Here is a 20260-nt window from a genome sequence, read left to right on the forward strand (position 1 = left end):
CGGGGGCGAGACCCCAGTTTAATGAGCCCTGCTCTATACAACGGCAGTATAGTTTTATATATTGTATTATAAAATTTTGAATTACGGTCATTCGCTGACAAAAATGTCGAGAACTAGCAAATGAGAACATATTGGTCTTTATTCCAAACATTTATGTCAACACATGAAAAAGAAAAAAAAATTCAATGTGGAAGTTTCTACCAGAACACGATTATTTTTACTTCTCTCAAGTTTTTTTTCTTGCTTTTTGTTTTATTTTCCTATTCTGTTGACATGAACAAAGTGACTCTCACTTTTGTGTTTATTTATTTTATTATTGCTCTCTCATTTAGTTATAATTGGACACTAAAAAAAAAAATTGGTACTCACGTATGGTGTGTACCAGGTTGGGGTTAGGGCATAATTTTATTCCGATTTTCCTTATTTTAGTTCTATTACGAGTTCGGGGACTGTCTGTGTTAGCCAAGTTAGTGTACCCCCTTTCAGGTTTCAGTCCCTTTACACAAATTAATATGAGGTAGGCTCACAAAATCAGTTATCTCCATATTAGCACACATACTTATGGAGCGACAAAAATTTGGAATCCAAAATGGGAAATATTCAAAACAGTGTTCCCAGTGATACAATTCAAATCAATATTGCCCGGGAACATTATTGTTTCTTCGTATAAATATAAATGTATGTTATATCAAACTATGCTTTGTTTTGAAATATGCCCATGCGTCCCAATGTGTGGGACACCTGAAAATGTGTGGGTCGCTTTTTTTCGAAAATAGTATAAAATTTATTGACTATATTCCTATTTTATATTGAACAGTTGCATAAAATAATTTGTCGATCGATGTAAGAAATGTCATAGCGTGAAAACTGGCACTATTTATACTGCTATGCTCAAGTGAAGACACGGCACCATTTTAAAAAGCCATTAATTGCAAACAAGCGTAGTTTTCTCATTTGCGCAACTTTGAAAGAGTTCTTATGTTGAAATGATTGCATTGGATCAATAATTAATTTAGCGGCAATAAAAGCACTACATTTCCTTTAGTATTTGAGCATGTTCTTGGGTCTGGAGTCTTATTTGAATCAAAACGAGTAAAAATCACGCAAAATATGTGCGTATGCAAATTTCATTTCACATAAGCCTGTCCCTGAAAAGCTTTCTCGATAGTTGACCTATATTTATCGAGCCCACCCACCTACCGGGTAGATGACAAAGCAAGACGCATGAATGTAATTAACATATAAATTCAAGCGTTTCGAATAATTTTTCAGTTTTACCGGCATCACAATATCTAGTAATCGTAATTCAATCTTGGTTGATTCTTTGGCGTACAAATGGCCGCAGTGAGATGTATTCTGATGGTGTTATTGGCAGGTAGGTGAATTGGTTATTCCAATGATGAATATATGTAGAAATATGTAAAATAAAATTATTCGAAAACTTCAGGCTCGATTGAGATTTCACACCGGATTTAAAGAAACGTATTAGCTTCAGATTCATACTTTGGATCTACAAAAATGGTCAGATAAGGACATACATTCCTGTGTAGAGCAGTGGTCGCGCCAAGGTTGTCAATGCAAGGGCAATCTAAGAGGAGGGGCAGAATCAGCTGTTCTTATGTAGCATTTGTTAAGCCATTAAAGCATAAATAGGGCTTGATTAGTTTGCGTCAAAATTTGTTACAAAATATAATATGAAGAGCACAACCACAGGGTTGTAGTACCAAATCCATGTATATGAGGCCCAACACAAGGATGTCAGACAATGTTGAGGACATAGCGGACCTCAGCATGTCTCAGTTGTGCAAAAAGTCGCAGAACCGGGATCAATGGCGTCGATTTATGAAGAGTGTCACGGCTGGTCAGTAATGACTATGCTGTTTAAGAGAGTGATAAGGCCAATAGTTAATGTACTGTAGATTGGCATATGCGATTATCATCACATAAGAATCTTCTTGCAAATTACTAATGACGTCGAATGACAGAGCTTCGTGTTTCCTTGTTTATTGTAAAAACAGTGTGGAAAGCAAATGATATTTTGACAGAACATAGTCGACATTTTTAGCTTTGAGTTTGTCATAAGTTGCAATTGTGGGAAGCGTGTGGTGCACTTTGCGAACTCGAATCGGCATTCAGAGGCTAGTGTCTATGAGAGGCGTCGATGGTGAAATAAAGTTATTAAAGTAGTTGTAAACGTTACAGAATATTTACTTCATTAGGAGCTGAATATCAAATCGAGCTTGGGTAACAGTTTGAAGCTAGAAGCCTATATTCATTTTGGGCAGTGGTTTGATTCATTATTTTTTAGAACGAGTTCTGTTTTGTATAATAAAATATGACGTCATAAATCACATTTTTACATAAATACAAAATTGCGCTAAATACAAAATTGCGGTTGTATGCAAGCCTATTTGGAAATGAGTTGAATTAAAAAACAAGATCAAAGATGTAGCTGAACATCATAGTGCCTGAAGAGTGACGTGAGGGAGGCATCCGAACCTCCTGTACATCACGTCTAGTATATAATATCGAATCCAATAAACCAAAGCAAATGATAATTTCACGCTTTTTCCTACAGTTTGGCAAATATTCAATAAAACATTGTAAAGAATGCAGAAGTTTGAATTTGCTTTGATATTACTCCTAGGTGAGTATTTACATTGTTATCGACTCTATTGAGGCGCAGCGCCATAAAACTTTTTCGAAATTCGTCGCATTGCTAATTTCTGGTATGGCTCAGAGACTTGTTGGACTACTTTCTGTCTCTGGGTAGTTCAAGTACCACTAACCCATCATTTCTCATCATATATTCTCGTTTTCCTGAACCGTAGGCATACTGGTTGAAGGTAAATTACTCAAAATCAATTTTATAGAAAATTTTCGTTTGACTTTCATGCTGCCAATTTTGTTTGGTGAGATCTTGATGATTGACCATCGTCATGTCTATCCTGATAATATTTAAGGTTGAGCGCTGTGTCCGAACATACGCCAACATTGCTATGAATCATTCCTCTTCCCACTCCTGTCAATTGATCAATAAATCTTCTTGATATTAATTTTGATATTATTCTCAGCTAATTACTACACTCCAGGAATACAACAGAGGACATTTTAATAAGCTCTTGTACCAAATACTTAATTTGATTTATGGTGTTTTGGGTTTAGTGTGTTGTTTGAGTCAGAGTTATTGACTTCATCTTGGTACAATATTTGCAATAGAATATCATATTAATATTATTAACTGTTTTTAGCATTTGTGAATACCAGTGTCGGTCAGTGTGATGGAAAGGAAATGAACACAACATCGGGAAATGGAACTATTAATTCCCCAAATATTCCCAACGAATACGGAAAATCAGCAAACTGTTCATGGAAATTTACACCTTTGGGGAGTTACGCTCTCGTTTTGACATTCGTATATCAAAGGCTCTATATAGTCATGAATTCAAACAAAATAGCCTCACTATAAACAACGGTTAGTACAATATTATAGCTTTGAAATAATTTACACTGCTCACTTACTCGGAACAAAAAATGGCAATCCTTATTTGGTAAACCCGAACTTTGTTAAGATAATGCCTTCCAACACACAATGGAAAGTCGGCCAGGCTGGGCGTTGCATTGAAAAAACCCACATTCATCCAATATTACAACGGGACGATTTTTATTCTTTCACCAAAAAAATTATAAGATGGTAAAAAAAACTAAAACACTTGCACTTGTTGATCGCAAATATGTAATTCATTCACCCGCTAGAGGGGATAGCTTTGCAATTGCCAGGTCAAGTTTATTTTAGCCACAGTTCGTCACTGGTGAGGCAGCATCTCTGTCGTAAAGAAAGACTCTTTTCAGCTTTATAAATCGCAGTTGCTGATAACGATATTTATATCACTAACATTTTTAGTCTGGCGTTCTTGGGCAAACTTGTATAAAGCATCAACACAAATTATTTTATAAACAAAAAGTCTATAGCTAAGAATATTGTCAACTTCATTGTCAAAGAAAATCTATATCCATATTATCAATGAAACTGTTTAGAATATTTAAGGTAATAAGTGCTAGCACCAGTGGCGGCGCGTGGTCATTTTGACAACCGGGGCAAGCTACTGCGGGACCAAGTCACCCCCATCTACGGGGACAGGATGAGCGCTGTAAGTTCTCCCATCATTTTATGAGTATAAAAACCATTCCGTCGGTAACAACCAATCGGCAAAAGCGACAATTTTTAACGATAAGAAAGTGTCTTTAAAACCGGTCCAAGTCAAGGGATTAATGAAAATAGACATAGTTTATTTTGAAACCTCTTTCAAAAGGAAAGGCAATATTTACCCAGATAAATACAATGACATATTAACAGAAACTTCGGGAAAGCAGACAAAACCTAAAATAAGGTTTAAAACGTTACTATGAATAAAGAAAAGATAATGCAAAGATAAGGACATGCGTCGCTCACTCATAGATATATATGCTGCTAGACTTCTACTGCTTGAACATATCTGCAACACGCCGCGGTTTCTTGGAAGCAAAATGCTCAATAACGCGCTGATTAAAGTCATGCATCCCAGAAACAACGTCTCTGTGAATGGATAAAACAGCCAAGGAATTTAATCTATCTTGCTTCATTGTGTTTCTGAGATACGTTTTAATACGCTTCAGCGTGCTGAATGTTCGCTCTGCGTCGGCGGAAGAAATAGGCGTCGTCAAAATGATGTCCAGAAATTTTGCAGACGCCGCATAGGTAGTTACTGGAGTGTTATCTATGAGGAACCCATAGAGCGCGCAAGTTGATGTGATGTTCAAAAAAGTTTGATTGGTGTATATACATCGCAATTCATTTTCCAATTTACCCACGTTTATCATGGGGTAAAATTTGGAGACAGTAGCCAACAAATGGATGGGAAATTGACGTGCAAATTTTGAAAAATTTTTGGGGTTCATCAAAGGCAACGCGGCAAGGTGTTCAGTGCGCAGACGATCGCCTATTTGATTCACCAGAATGTCACAGCATTCCTTTGCAGACAGAATCAAACGCTGCGTTGTTTGCCCGCGGCGTAAAGAAGCACTCCATGTTTCCCGGATACGAGATACAGCATCACAGAAGTCTGAAATACACGACTGCACAGACGCTCCATCCATTAGCCTTGACTGCAATGCGCCGTATAATACATCCACGTGATAGAATATTGTGAAGAAAAAAGCGAGAAAAAATGAAAACTCACCATCTTCTAGCAGACGCTTTAGACCTGCCGCCTCCCTCACAGAGCGTTCGTCCCAAACCGGAGAGCTTTGAATGCCATTGAAACACTCAATGAGCTCAGACCTAATTTCGGACACGCCCTGCACCACGCGTGATTGGAAGTTCCAACGTGTTGGTGCACAAGCTGGGAGACGGCGGCTACATATCTGGCGGAGGAGGTCAGAGCGCTTCGGCGAAACGGAAAAAAATGAAGAAAACCCCGAAACATTTGCAAAAAATATATGGACGAGAGGGGTATCAAGACACATATTTTTAATAACGAGGTTAAATTGGTGTGCATAACAATGTAAAAAATGCGCATGAGGAAAATCTTCTTTTATATAAACTTGAACACCATGTTTCGACCCACTCATGACTGCCGCGCCGTCATAACTTTGAGCTATCAATTTTGACTTCGCGTTGTAAGGCTGTAACACTTCTTTCAGTACAGCCGATATCCCGCAAGCCGTGCGATCAACGATAGGTACAAAGCTGTGAAATCTCTGGGTAGGTTTACCATCTTTCACAAACCGAAAAATCATAGCCAGTTGGGAAACGCACGTGATGTCAGTTGTCTCGTCAGACTGAATCGAAAGGAACTGGCAAATTTCAATTTCCATAGCCAAATGTTGTAAATAAATTTTATACATTGAGTCGAGCAAATCGTTTTGGATATCCTTAGATGTCCCTTTCGAAACAGTTACGGCATCAAGATGATCTCTCAATACTGTATCTAGGGATGCGGTGTATTCCACCATATCCAAAAATACCCCTCTATTAGAAGAGCCAGCCCGTTCATCGTGCCCACGGAGGGACAGCTCGTGACAACCAATGAACTTCAAAACATCTATCAATCGACCGAGAACATGGCGGTTTTTCTCGACGTTTTGGTTGTGCCGACGAATAGAAACCGCGCGTCCTTCATCCAACTGTGCTGCAATATTAACATTTCCGAATGTTCGGTATTTTACTGCATTGTCCAGATGCTCCATAGAAGATTGATGATCCCTGGCACGCTCGGAAAGATGTTTAAGATCTCTAAAACCAAATTTACACCAACGTGAGTCACGGGCGGTAGCAAAAAGTAGGCAATAAAAACAAAAAAATGCATTTTTGTCCTCGCTGTAATACAACCATTCGTGTTTTTTATACCAAGTTTCTGCGCAGAATGTACGCCGACGCTTTCCGTCATGGGATTGTTTCAGTGAACAATTTTTTGGTTGATAAGGCCCAAGACGTTGTACCTCTAATTTTTGTTCCAGCGGCAGCTGCGAAAACGGAGTGCGAAGTAGTGCATCAACCTTATTCATTATGAGATCTAAGGCTAGGAAATGCGAAGCCGGAAAGAAGTGAGGAGCTCAAAAGGAATGTGGAAAATCGAAAGCAAATGGACTAAAGGTCTCTAACTGATTCAAATAGCGAAACAAGCGACAAAAACGAAGGCGAGGAAACTATCAACTCTTCAAGCAACCAACGAACGAAAAGGAATGCGTGAATATGTCAACACGTTGTTGTAAGAAACGTCGGCATTGTGTCGTCATAATTTCGGGGCTAGCCCCGATGATTTAGTAAAAGAAACAGAAAACAAACGAGACAAACGCGGCGAGTGGAAGATAAAAGAGAGAATACGATATACAATGAGCAACCGGGGCAAAATCGGCGTCGCCCCGTCGACGTTCGGCGAAGGCTTTGCGAGCGAAAAATGAACCATGTCGGGAGAATATGGCTAGTGTAGACAGTCTGTGCAACCGATATTGAGGTATTTTTCGAATATTTTTTATTATACCGAAAAAACAACCGGGGCATTGCCCCGGTTGGCCCTATTGACGCGCCGCCACTGGCTAGCACTATATTAAGATACACAAGATTGTTCAAGATTCATTGAAGACAAATTTCCGGTTACATTGATTGAGTATTTCGACTCTATGTGCGGTGGCGTCAAAGAGAATAAACCAAGCGTTCACGTTCAGTATATATCAGACGGACGAGCATATACCGGTTATGAAGTGTTAGGATTAGCAAGGGGTTTCACAATCCAGTACAAGTTTTTACAATGTCCAGAAGATACAGGTGAGACCTATTTAGAATTTGAAGAAAATAAAAATGTGCGAAGGTCTGGAGTTATAATTTCGGTATTATTGTCGGTAGTCACAACACCCCAACGCGATGCTACAACTTGCACAAGTAACGACATTTTGTCGTTATTAAATTGTTCTCGAATAAATATCAAATTTTCGTTGCAAATAATGCTATACCAGCGCAGTATTGTGTTTTTGGTCGGGGCATATATAAAGTTTTATATAATGTAAACTGAATGTGAGACAAGATAGCAATGCTCAAGTATATGGACATGAAAGTCAAAACGAATTTTTTTACCTCTTCGCTCATATCCTAAGCAAAGCTGAGAACTGTTGAACAGGTACCCACGATACCGGTATCTGGATTGTCTTAGCTTCCACAGGTCCTGTGACGATGATGATTCATACGTCCAGCCTGAATAAATACCAAAATGAATTTAGTCACAACTTTAGCATCAAATCTTTTACAGTGTCGGTATGATACCTCACATTCGAATTTGGAAAGTGCCAGATCGATGAGTGCGATTGCCGAACAGCCACACAGTGGGCAATTTTGGTGACGGCATCGCAAAAATTCAAACTACGTTGCTCATACAGTCCTCATATATTATTGATTTTTTTGGTAAATAAAAGTAATAGCCCTCTAGCGACAACAACAAATTTTATCCATTAAAATTTTTAAAGAAATTAGTCTAGTAGCTAAAGAGAAAAGGGATTATTTTACAATAATAACAACAAGAAAAAAATACGGACAATAACATATTAACAAAACGATCCATATGTCCACTTCGTGTCCCCTAAAAAAAGCTTTCTTAATGATGCAAACGGCTTATTTGTACTCACTCGACTAAAATGGCGTGACGTGCATTTTATTGCGGAAACGCTAAATTTGAATCAGAAATTTTAGCTTAGTTTTTCCTTAGAATCAATTCATAATTACGAGTGATGTGTAGAAACAAGAAAGCAAAGACAAATCTTCTACATTCCCTGCTTGTAAATACACAACCCACATCGGCTTATATTTTTGTTGCAGCAGCCAGTACGTATCCGGATACAACTAATGCTCCTTCCACTACTGCAAAGTCGGATCCGGTCACTCATACTATCGTTGGGGCAACTGGAATCAAAATGAGTACTGAAATAGTCACAGCTTCGGACCACTCAATGATCATCCCCTCGAATACTATACTATGAGTAACTGTTTGATTTTATCATTGTTAATTTGACCTGTGGTTTGAAGATAAGTTCGTTTTCCACGACTATTCATGGGCCCGGTAAATACCCTATTTATTACTCGCCAATGTAAGTTGGTTGACGTTTATCAATATTGTGTTTTCACAAGTTGGCGTAAACAATATATTTTTCACACTTATTCTTTTTTTCTAATTCGTATATTTTTTGTGTTTGATTAAGTGCGCATTGAGCGTTTTTATTCCCTACGTAACTTTTTATCCCCGCGAGATAGCGGCGTGTCTTCCGAGTGAAAGCCGTGGAAATTTAAAAGCATTCGGAATTTCCTTATCTTACTAAATGAAACATTCGATGTTATGAACAATTCAATGTTTAGAAAGGTTAATGAATGAAGTTTACAAGAAAACCAAATGTCAAATATCATGTATTTTCAACAGAAACAGTCAACACAAACACTGACAGAAGTACAAGTGGAATGAGTCGAACAACTCTAATACTCCTCCTCTCTATACCATAATTCATTTTCGTTTTACTCATGGTCGTGGCTGGGATTGTATTGTAAGAAAAAACGGTGAGTATTGCATGATTAGAAATATAACCATTTACCTCATTGAAATAATTACGTTTACTGTTCCTTCATGACCTGACGATGCGTGTTTGCAATCGGGTTCGGATTGTCGATGTTTTGATTTGGTTGATTGCCACTATCTATTTGTGCTACTGGAATCCATGTGATAAACGGAATTTTAGAAAATTTATGCTACGTAATATGAGACAACATGAATCATGCTACGTAATGTGGGAAAAATGTAATTTGTGTCCCAGTTCTGTCACTCCTATAATTTTAAGAACGAAAAGATCTTTATTTACTATTACATTCATAAATTTACCTAAGTTCAGTTGGAATGTACATGGTTTGGGTTGCTATTACAAATAACTACTTTCTCTCGACGCGTCACTGTAATTTCTAGCGCTTAATAATCTTCGACTTTAACATTGATGACATTTGCATCTTACGGAAATATTCTGAATATTACCTTTATAAATTGAGCCGATGTAAGATGATATACTTGATATTTTCAAAGATCTCAACGCTCAGACCATGTCAAGACAGCACAGGGGACTGTTCCTAATTCTACTGAGATGGAAAACATCAGTTCTTCGGGACGAAACGGAATGCCAGGTAATTTGTTAGTAATTGGCATTGAGATATGCTAGAAAGCTGTACTTTTTGTAGCAAACCGTTTCAAAATCTTGAGGTGTTTTTGTTATTTTCGTTCCTCAACGCTCGGTATTTTTTGTTTATCACTCGGATGTCATAGAAACAACTCTCATGTTAGTGCTTTGTTTTCCTTCCGATATTAGATATTTCCGAATTACGATTTCAGCAACGTCCGGCTCATTTTGAACTATCAATATTTCTCGATAGAACTAATTCGAACTAGATCAGTTCTTATCTAATATTCCTGACAAAGTAAAACTAACCGTTGGGTGCTTAAGTTAAAATACCACTATCCTACAACAAAAACAATAAAGTATATGAAATACAGAATTAGATTTAAAATGTATTCAGGTACTGATGGCTACGAAGAAGTTCAAACTGGGCCATCTGGTGGATATGAAGAGATACAACAAGCGACTGATGAATACGAGAAAGTGAAAATACAGGCAACAACTGAGGAACAAGCAAGCGGATATAAAACCACTAATGCGAACGTTGCATAAAAGCCTATAGACAGACATTGTCAACAATAATGTAAAAAAAATTACTTTTCGACGGATTCCCCACCCACTTTTCTACCACCCACTTCTTTTCAAAGACTTCATACGCATTCATTCGTCGCCGTCAAATTATTTCCCGTTTCAGCTGAACAAAAATGTTTCGTGTTTCATCTCGTTCGAATGATTACTAAGAGCAGGCATGACAAAGTACGACCCGCGGGCCAAATCTTGCCCGCTAGGTAATTCAATCTGGCCCGCCTGATGCTGCCCCCAGCCAAACTAAACCAAATTTTGATGTTTTAGTCAAAAATAGCTCAAGAAATTAGTTAAGATTGCGGTTAAATTTAGTTTTGGCACCAAGTTTGATGTTTTCACGGTTTCTTTTGTAACACTGTAAACATTGCTCATAAAATGTATCTCTTTACGTCATACTTACGTGGCCCACCAGTCTTGGTGGGTGTGAATTTTTGGCCCATGAACCAAAAAACGTGCCCATCCCTGACTTAGAGTCTTGGATACTGAAAAAACTTAGTATCACATTCAAATATTAAAATAATTTGATCAAATAAAATTTTCATTGAAACGAAAAGCTATCCAAATCTGCTTTATTTTTATCCATTTTCAAGATTTGTCCTATCATTTGTTTATTATAAAATTGTATTGTTCTTTCCAGTCTTTCTAATATTTCATGGGTATAAGAGTTTCTGTTATCATCTCGGTGGTGGTTTGTAATTCTCCGCGTAGGATTTTTTTTAATGAATAATGGAAACAACGCTTTGCCTAGCCTGTATTAAATGGACTTTGTTAGACTTGAACTTGAGAAATGCAAAAACACCTTTTTCATGTTTTATCTATTTTACTTATAATTATCCATTATACAGTTTTTTGCCAGTTTTAAAACATGTACTTAATATTGTACCGACTAGTAGCGTACTGAACACTTTAACTTTAATTTACTCATTATTATTTTTGATATGATTTTCCGTAAGTTCTTCAAATATGTCTCGACGATTGTTCGATCTGATAGCGTACTATATTGTGCGAATTCATCCCATATTTAAAAAATGTGTTTTTTCAATTGAATAATTCATTCTAATTCCCATAAAACTGGAATTCTAGAATATTCCAAAAGCAGTGAGATTCGACTTAATTCGACTCATTTTAAATACGTGACTGTCGTCATTTTAAATATAATTCTTTATATTCCGAATCTAGTTCATCATTTTTACCACTTTCATATGACATGTCTTTCTAATATGACACACTTTTCCTGGTCATGTCGATAATCAAATATTCCTTCCCTTCAAGGCGCAACCAAAATTAGGCTTCATTTTAGAACAACGAAATTAAAAAAAATAATAAAGGGAAGCCAATGATTTTAGAATGAATAGCTTGTCTGTCTCAAACTAACTCAATCTCAACCAAGTCAGTCAAAAACACGTAAAAGCAATTTTCCAATCAGTCACCAACGATGCGTTCTTTCTTAACACGACCATGGCTTTGAACTCTGGGCTCTATGTTGGCACTTCACATATATGGGTTTACATAAACCATACCCGGCTGTTGATATTCAAGAGCCGGTTCAACGGTTCGAAATTCTAGAATTCCAATTTTTTTTTTAGATTAGATATTTTGGTGGCGCTGTTCGAAAACCAGTTTTGGTTCCCCGCGACTTCCCTTCCCCATTGACACTGTGTAATTATCATTTTCTCGTAATTTGTGAATGTGTTATACTATTTTTTACTGATTGAAAAAAATAAACTCGACTTGACTTCCCTGTTCGGAGTAGTGTGACTAATATGTGTGGCCAGACCGAGGGTCCATAGGTTTAATCTGTGACATTCATTGAGTAACTAGAATATTGGTCAGAGACCGAAGACTTATCGATCGAAAGTTAGGGGATCCCCAAAACAGCGCTCTTACTCCATATTGACACCTTGTGTCACATTGCTAATTAATTAATAACTCGCTAATTATACGACATAATCCGCCCAAAATCAATAGGCTTCTGGTCCAAGATATAATGAATGCACATGCAAAATTTGGAGCAGATTCAATCTCGCTTTCGTGAGATACCGCGTGCATCTAACAGACAGACAGACATACAGACGACAAATACCTATCAACAAACTTACCAATTAAAATCGATAAGCGATAAGTAATAAATACTCATCGTTTAAACTTGGAAGGATGAATTTGGTGGCGACGTCTGGGCTCGGGAAACAGACCAGGTGATTGAATACGCATTGCTATGACGCCACTTTGTACATTTTAAATATAAGGTTGTTACATGATCTTTGCTCCGAACAAGTCCGTGTATAAGCCGTAATTTGATATGTAAGATACTATATTTTGAAGGACCTGGACCTCGGCATTGTTTACTTTTTCTTTGCACCCACTATTCTGAACGAGGTCATAGCCATGGAGTGGCAATGTGTTTACAAAACCGTTGGTGGGTCAAGGCGTCCTTCACGCTTTGACCGAACTTTCCACATAGTCGGCTTGGTAACCGAACAAGAGACCGTTTGTAGTAATATAAATACGTTGCAAAGACAGTATCAAGTTTCGTTAATAAGAACTTGTTGCATAATATGACATGAAGCACACGTACACGGGTGGCGATATTATACTAAATCTTTACATAAGGCCAATAGTTGAACTAGTGTAGATACAAATACAACTAATCTGTCCTTAGTTGAGTGTTTGTTATCTCTCTTATTTGCACACAAGGATCTTCTTGCAAATCTACCAATGACGGCAGAAGGACAGATCTTTTGCTTCCTTGTTTAATATAAAAACAGTGTGGGAAGCAAATGATATTTTGAAGAACATAGATGACCTTTAATGGCTGGAAGTTTGTCATCAGTTACAAGTGGGAAGAAAGTAATGTTTTGAGCAACAACGAAACTGCCATAAAGACTAATATTAATTACAAGAAGCGAGTGTCGATGGTTGAAGATATTGAGTTCTCAAAGTAGTAGGAAAATCAGTTGTGAACATTACAAAATAGTCAGTATAGGATAAAACCCGGAACAATGTTAAGCTTGGGTAAAAATCTGATGCAAGATTAGCTATATCCGTTTCGAGTATTAGGGAAATCCCTTCGGAACAAGCTACAGCTAGCTTCGTTGAAGTAGTGACGAGTAAACATTCAAAACAGAACGATTATGGTTTAATAATGTATGATTGCTATACCTATGTGCATAAATACTACTTGGAATTCCGAGTTATCTACAAATATTTCAATGCGACGCATTATAGATCAAAATCCAATCAGTTGTCAAAAGAGTTTAGCCAGCACAAATATATAAATTAAATTTAGGAAACAGTTCTGGGCACAAAGCGGCCTGAAATATGTTTGGTACTAGCACTTACTGTATATAGGCATATTACATTGAATTGTAAAAGAAAAGTGACGACATAACACATACCACTATGTCTCAAGAGGGTACGGTGTACAAAGGATGCATATTTATATTTTGGAGTGACATCGTATAGATATTGTTTTGTAAATTTTATAATCTTGAAGACGTGTCGCAGTAATTGCTCCTTTCCTCCTTAATATAATTATTTCAATTTTTTCACTCGAATCTATTTAATATTAGACGGCTGGTCATCATAAACCATCAACCGAAAACGCGCCTTGCAAGAATTGTTTATTAAAACAGGACTCAGCTAATCAATAGTCCAATCTGTTTATTACGGACTGAAATAAGTACCTCAACACGCCATAATTTTTCTATTTTAGAACTTTCTATTCTATGATAAATACGAGAATTGATAATGGCTCCAAATAAAAAATATTGGTTACTCAATTTGCTCTTTGTTGGCGTTGGTGAGTCTAATTTTTATTTATTCTGTATCTATATGGTGACTATTGGTGAGAACTGTAGCACGAGCATTTAGTAATGTATCGAACAACGTCGAAGATGTTGAATAAATTTTCGTTGATTGAAGACACTATGTATCAGTGGTTTCATAGTAAAAGTGAAGTGAAACGCCTTAGGAAAAAAAAAACATGGCGCGAAGCAGCGATTAAATCGATGCCCTGCATCTTTCGAGAGCGCCCAATCGTGGTGCCATAGCGAACATATTTCTGTTACCATTCAGTTAAAAGCATACCGATCAAAGAAGTCTTAGTAGGTTCGTAATCGCATTTGATACGGACGTTCGAAAACGTCCCATCTGTTTCTCTCCGGTTGCGCATTTTTATTCTCATTTTTGAAAATATTTGAAAACGAAACAAAATATAATCATTTTTCAGACTTTTTTCACTACGCTAGCGGCCAGTGTATTGGAACTGTAGAAATTATCAGAACAGGTAGAGGCGCGATCCAATCTCCAAATTATTTAGATGAGCAAGGAAAGGAAGCTGAATGTTCATGGAAGTTTGTGTTACCTGAGAAGAATTACATGTTGAATTTGACTATTGTCTATCAGAGACTCTACTTCGTTAAAGATTCAAATCCACATTGCATTGGATCTTACAATTTAACAATAAACAACGGTATGTTTATGTACGTTTTTTTCGAGTATTGGATCATTTTGTTGTAGGAGAGTGTATGCATTTTCTGCAGGGTTTCACCATTCCCATGATCTATTTACAAGAGAGAGAAATCGCTTGGAAATATTTTTTATTGTTATCAATTTATTGATTTAAAATATTATGATCACACTCTCAATTAAACGAATAGCACATAACTGAAACAATGAAACATTTCATAAATTCAATGCCAACAACCCCATGGGAGCTGTATTGTAATTGAGCGAATTGATTCATTCTTAGTGACAAGACGATGCGACAAATATATTAACTGGCCGACTTACACTGTAGCGGAATCCATTTTATTCTACAACTCGGATATCTGTGATGATGCTACTAATCCGCCACAAGAAGGCGTGGCGGTTTGCTATGTATCTGACGGTGGAACAACAGCCGGGTATATAGGGTCATCGATAGGTTTTCGAATTGAATACAGATTCACCGAGTGTGCTGAAGGTATGTGTATACAAAAGAATGTGGTATTTTTATACAGCGACTCCATATTTCAAATGCAAAATTCGTATGAACAGACTCTTTGAACTCTTAGTTCAAAGAACGACGCTACTTTCTCCCCCTGAACTCCCACGGTGTCGCATGAATTTGACGTTCTAAAAATTCGTAATATTCATTATTTGAAACCAATGTAACATCTAAATTCTAAACCATTATATATATACCGGGTTGTCTGTGATATCTCACGTGAAAGCTCATTTAGGCTTCTACTTATAACTGGCATCATTTATACGAGGAATTTTAATAAGACCTGTAAGCTTATTTTGACTCCATCTACTAATTTTTTTTGCATTCGAGTAAGTTTTAAGAGTTTATTTATGGATTTTTCATCTAAATTTGCTGTATGTTGTATGATTTTGAAATGGATACAAAATTACATTCCAGGTGATTTCCTAGCCTACGTGAACATCATTCTATTGCATAATATGTATTCTCGATTTCAACGGTTTATGAACAAAATTGGGGAACAATTTGGATACCAAGTTTCCGTAACGATGTAACGTCCAGTTAGGCATTGACGTTATTACGCGCGACGTCGTTTCGCGTATCGTTTCCCCTAAGTTAGATTGCGCAGTCGATTATTTAGTCGTTCACAACTAAGTTCCGATTGTGCCAGTATCATAGCGTTGGCCGCGGTTAATACAAACCCAGAGGTAAAAGATGGTGGTTATACTAATTAACATTGCTTAATAACAAACATCTTGACAAATCTTTATTTCTTTAGAAACAACGACTAAATACGACCAACAAGCGAGTACCGATCCAAAACACAACCATCCTGTTCCTACCACAAAAGTAGGCCCGCCCTCGACCGTTGCTACAATAACTACAACTGAGGATACACAGGCAGGCGCGACGACAGAGTGTGACATTGAAGGTACAATTGGTTAGCCTACTTATCACTTTATGCAAATAGTCAATAAATATCGAATAATACAAAATATACAAAATGGCAGAGACAATTTTTTGGGATTCCGATCAATTGACGTAGAAATAGATACTTCGCTTTAACTTTATTGTCAAAATAAATTAAACTTTGGGCACACTGTATTGCAAAATAAATTTCACAGTGAATGCTGAAACTGAAATTATGAAAAATTGTCAAAAATTACACTTTTTATCAGGGCCGACTACAAGAGCAAATCCTGTTAAAACCGGGAGCACTCGGGAATATTTCACAAGTGATTCAAGTCCAAGTAAGTCTATATTGACGTTTCACATTACTGATTAAAATACCGAATACGTACTTTGAATTATGCTAAAATAAGCAACCGAAATTCTCATACAAAATAGTGCATCGACATCGAAACCAGATGATACCAGGCAAGTTTTACAAATAAGTCTGTTAAAAGAACATTCATGCAGCAGCAAATTAACCATTCATAACTATTGCTAATTATAACAGTTACAGACAACGACGCTACAATATCCATAGATACTGATGGCACCAATTCAGATGGAATAAGCGACACTGCCAAGCTTTTCCTCGTTTCTATCCCAGGATTTGTTGGCATTATAACACTTGTGGCGACTGCAATTGTATTCTGCAGGAAGAAAGGGTAACTCTTACTAAGTACTTGCTTCAAATTCAATATTTGTACACAGTACAAGTTCACAGACACCCACAGGTCAATAATTAGCATGAACGGTAATTAATTAAACATATTAATGCTTGGGACAAAGGCCCAGTCTTTATAGCGTCGCAGATCTCAGAATTTGACCTTTTCCCTTTTAAGTATGAGTACTGCTCATCTAGAGCCTTGTCCCCAAAACAAACTTCACCACCAAAATCAATCCTTATCTATAAGATAAAATTTTATGAAAGCGTTGCATAAGCCAGTACTGGAATTCAATATAATTACAATCCGATACAAAAATAATATGAAAACCGTGAATATCAAAATAATAATACGACACCATTTACTAACAGAGACAAATCTCAAGATGGGAACAAAGTTGAACAAGAGAATGTTGGCAGCAATCAGATGGAAAACGTTGAATCTCCAATTCAAGAACCGGGACAAGAGGCTGCTGAAGGTGATGGTTCATTAACAAATCCTAATCGTGATACGTGAAATGCTGAGCATTGAGCATGTATCGGATGACTAATATCATATATCTGAAAAGTTTTCCATTATAATCTCTATCGATTCAAATCTACGAAGGGGATGGCGGAAACCAGGGGTGTGCAGTGCAACCAGCGCCCGCGGGCCAAATGCGCTTCCCAAGGAAAAATTGTGCGGGCTGCAGAGAAGTGCCACTTTTTAATAATGCGCGGCCCGCGAAACGAGTTTTTAATTTAATTTTGGTACGTGGGAGTAATTCTAATCTTCTTGCGTTGTGAAAGCTATACCTGAGTCCAATATATTATCTATGATTTGACAGTGCCCTAACAGCTAGCTTGTCCAAACAACGCATGTCACAAGATCAACAACCAAAATTTTTGTGCCTACAACTTCTAGATAGCCTATGTTAAATAGAGGTGCGGCCCGCGGTTTCACTCAGTTATTTGTACCTGGCTCTGCTGCATTGAAGGTTCCCCCCCCCTGGCGTAAGCAACTCGAATAGTTAAAAGTGCCATATACTTTCCTATTACATACACACAAACATTTTGAATTTTATCAGAAACAATGCACATTTACAAATTAAAAAATAATTACAACTCGCAATGTCTTCAAATTTGCTTTTAACCGAGACTGTAAAAATTAAATATCAATATTTATTTCAGCGGCGGAACTTGATGAGGCGACAACTTCAACAATTCAAGAGGAAGAATCTCCGTATACAATCATGTATTCTGCTATTGCCCGGAAAGACGAAGAGGAAGATAAAAAAAAATCCTCATGCGGTAGACTAAATATTCTGATTTTGAAACTTTATACCAGCGACAAAGATTACAACTGATTAATTTGAGTAGTGTAAATTGGACGACCTTACATATTATGAAATATTTCAAATATTGTACAACCATTTCGCTAAATTCCAGAAAAATGGCAAATTTGCAAAAAAGTAATTTTATAGTAAAAGGAAAGTAAAATTTAAATTTTAGATGAAAAAAAACCTTCGGCGATTGAAGACGAGCAGAAACACGAAATGTATTCTGCGGTTATACGGAAGACTGAAGGAGGTGACAAAGAGACGATTCATGTGTGATCACCCGATAGTTGTCCTGCTGCTACCTACGATGACGGACTGCTTATGTTTTAGATATCTGCCTTGCTAGTCAGATTTCGATTTTCAAAATATAGCCCAAACTCATAGTGAAAGCGAGAAGGGGTACAGGGAATTAATTAACAGACACGCCGTTTTCTTGTTGTTTGTCTTCGACAGACGTGGTCATTTTGTAATTGGGGTTGTTTTCTTTGTAATTAATTACTGGGCCAATCGCATTCAAATCTTATATCCTACAAGCTAAAAAGGTAATAATAACATATCTTTTATTGACTCTCTGAAACACTTTGCTTCACCCCACATTTTTCTCGATTTTCCATCTAACACTATCTGCCAGATTTCATCCATCGAAATAAGCCAGTTCACGGTGCTCGGCACCAGTACCCCCTCCGGTTTTGTTCATTTATTTCAATGTTTTATATTAGTATTAGACTCTTAATATCAACAATTTTTCAAGAATTTAATCGACTTCCTACGTTTTGTATAAGTGTCTCTCAACTATTTCTGGGTTCCTTTTAATTGAATTGACTGAGCAAGGCAGATAAAGATTCATGAATATTTTTATTATTTTCTATCATTCAACAGCGTATTATCGAAACTATAATCTTATTATTTTAACTTTCTCTGCTTGGGCTGAAACTTTTCTCACATTGTAATAATATTTGTCTTGCTGCATTCAAACAAGACTTTGTATTTTTAAGCTTAGAAATTTCCCACACAGTTGTAAGGTGAGCAGGAAAATGTTAGATGTAAATTAAAATTTTGCCGTTTGCATAACAAAATAAGTAGTTACTTTGGGCGGTATGAAAAAATAAACTAAGTCGTTAATGGTGGCGAAATATAGTGACATGATGCTTCTCAGATGCTCAAAAGATTTTTTTTTTAAATTTTAGCAAAAACCATAATCGAGATTTCAAATGCGAGTCGGCGACCAAATTTGGTCTCCAAAATACCTGTCTTGTTGTGCTTATAGGGAAAAAAATTTTAACAATTACTGTGATTAGATTCAATTCCAAAACACAATACAAACTTCATAACACTCACAACTTTTTGAAGAAAAATGCAACCATTACCGTTCTGTTGTATTGACCAGTATTTTTCACCGCAAGCAATTCATTATAAGGATGGTTCATAACCCTCACGATTGTACTTCCGTTGCCCATTCCAAGATGTTTCAATATTCAATAACGATACGCGCTGTGATCTTTCGAAACCTGTAGGTGAAATTGTGGTGTCGGAGTCGAATTTTTGGCTACCCTACTTCGAGATTCAAAGTCAAAATTTTCTTTACCCGGAATCGATTGTAAATTTTCTTCGACTTCACGTACCCGATCTGAGGACAAGGTAGTTAGTTCACTATTTCGCCAAACAATTATGCAAATCGTATCCAATGATATATAAAGCAATTTTGTTGCGGATCGAGTGATGACGATACAAAGCGTAGACAGTAATATGCTTTCCATCAATCACCTTAATTACTAATCACCCTAACATCAAACTTTATCTTTTTGAACACGGAAACATTAGTGCTGTATTACTTGAACTTATGTATTTTGTCGAACATATAGTCCATTATTACTGATTCACGTAATATACCTAAATATAGGTATTAGAGGCGATGGGCACCGAAAACAGATATTCGGACATGATAAAGAGGAACGGGCAAAAAAGAGCATTATATTATTTCTGAAATTTAAATGAAAAATAACTTAACGCTGAAAAATAGTTTCGACGCATGGCGACGTTGTTGCGTTGTTACGATGCTTAGGATAAATAGGACATTGATTTGAGAATTATTGGTAATAA

The 20260-nt window shown here is 36.9% G+C and overlaps 1 protein-coding gene across 1 annotated transcript; it reads left to right on the plus strand.

The window, feature by feature from the left end:
* Positions 1-13970: 13970 nt before the first annotated feature.
* Positions 13971-19031, plus strand: LOC120332059 (uncharacterized). Its single transcript, XM_039399260.2, has 9 exons — positions 13971-14062; positions 14492-14734; positions 15014-15226; positions 16008-16160; positions 16408-16479; positions 16689-16842; positions 17214-17320; positions 18012-18131; positions 18333-19031. Exons 1-9 carry the CDS (start codon positions 14011-14013, stop codon positions 18434-18436), a joined length of 1218 nt encoding a protein of 405 aa, XP_039255194.2. The 5' UTR covers positions 13971-14010; the 3' UTR covers positions 18437-19031.
* Positions 19032-20260: the final 1229 nt, after the last annotated feature.

Source organism: Styela clava, chromosome 6 (genome assembly GCF_964204865.1).
Source record: "Styela clava chromosome 6, kaStyClav1.hap1.2, whole genome shotgun sequence".
In the NCBI taxonomy this organism is placed as follows: Eukaryota; Metazoa; Chordata; class Ascidiacea; order Stolidobranchia; family Styelidae; genus Styela; species Styela clava.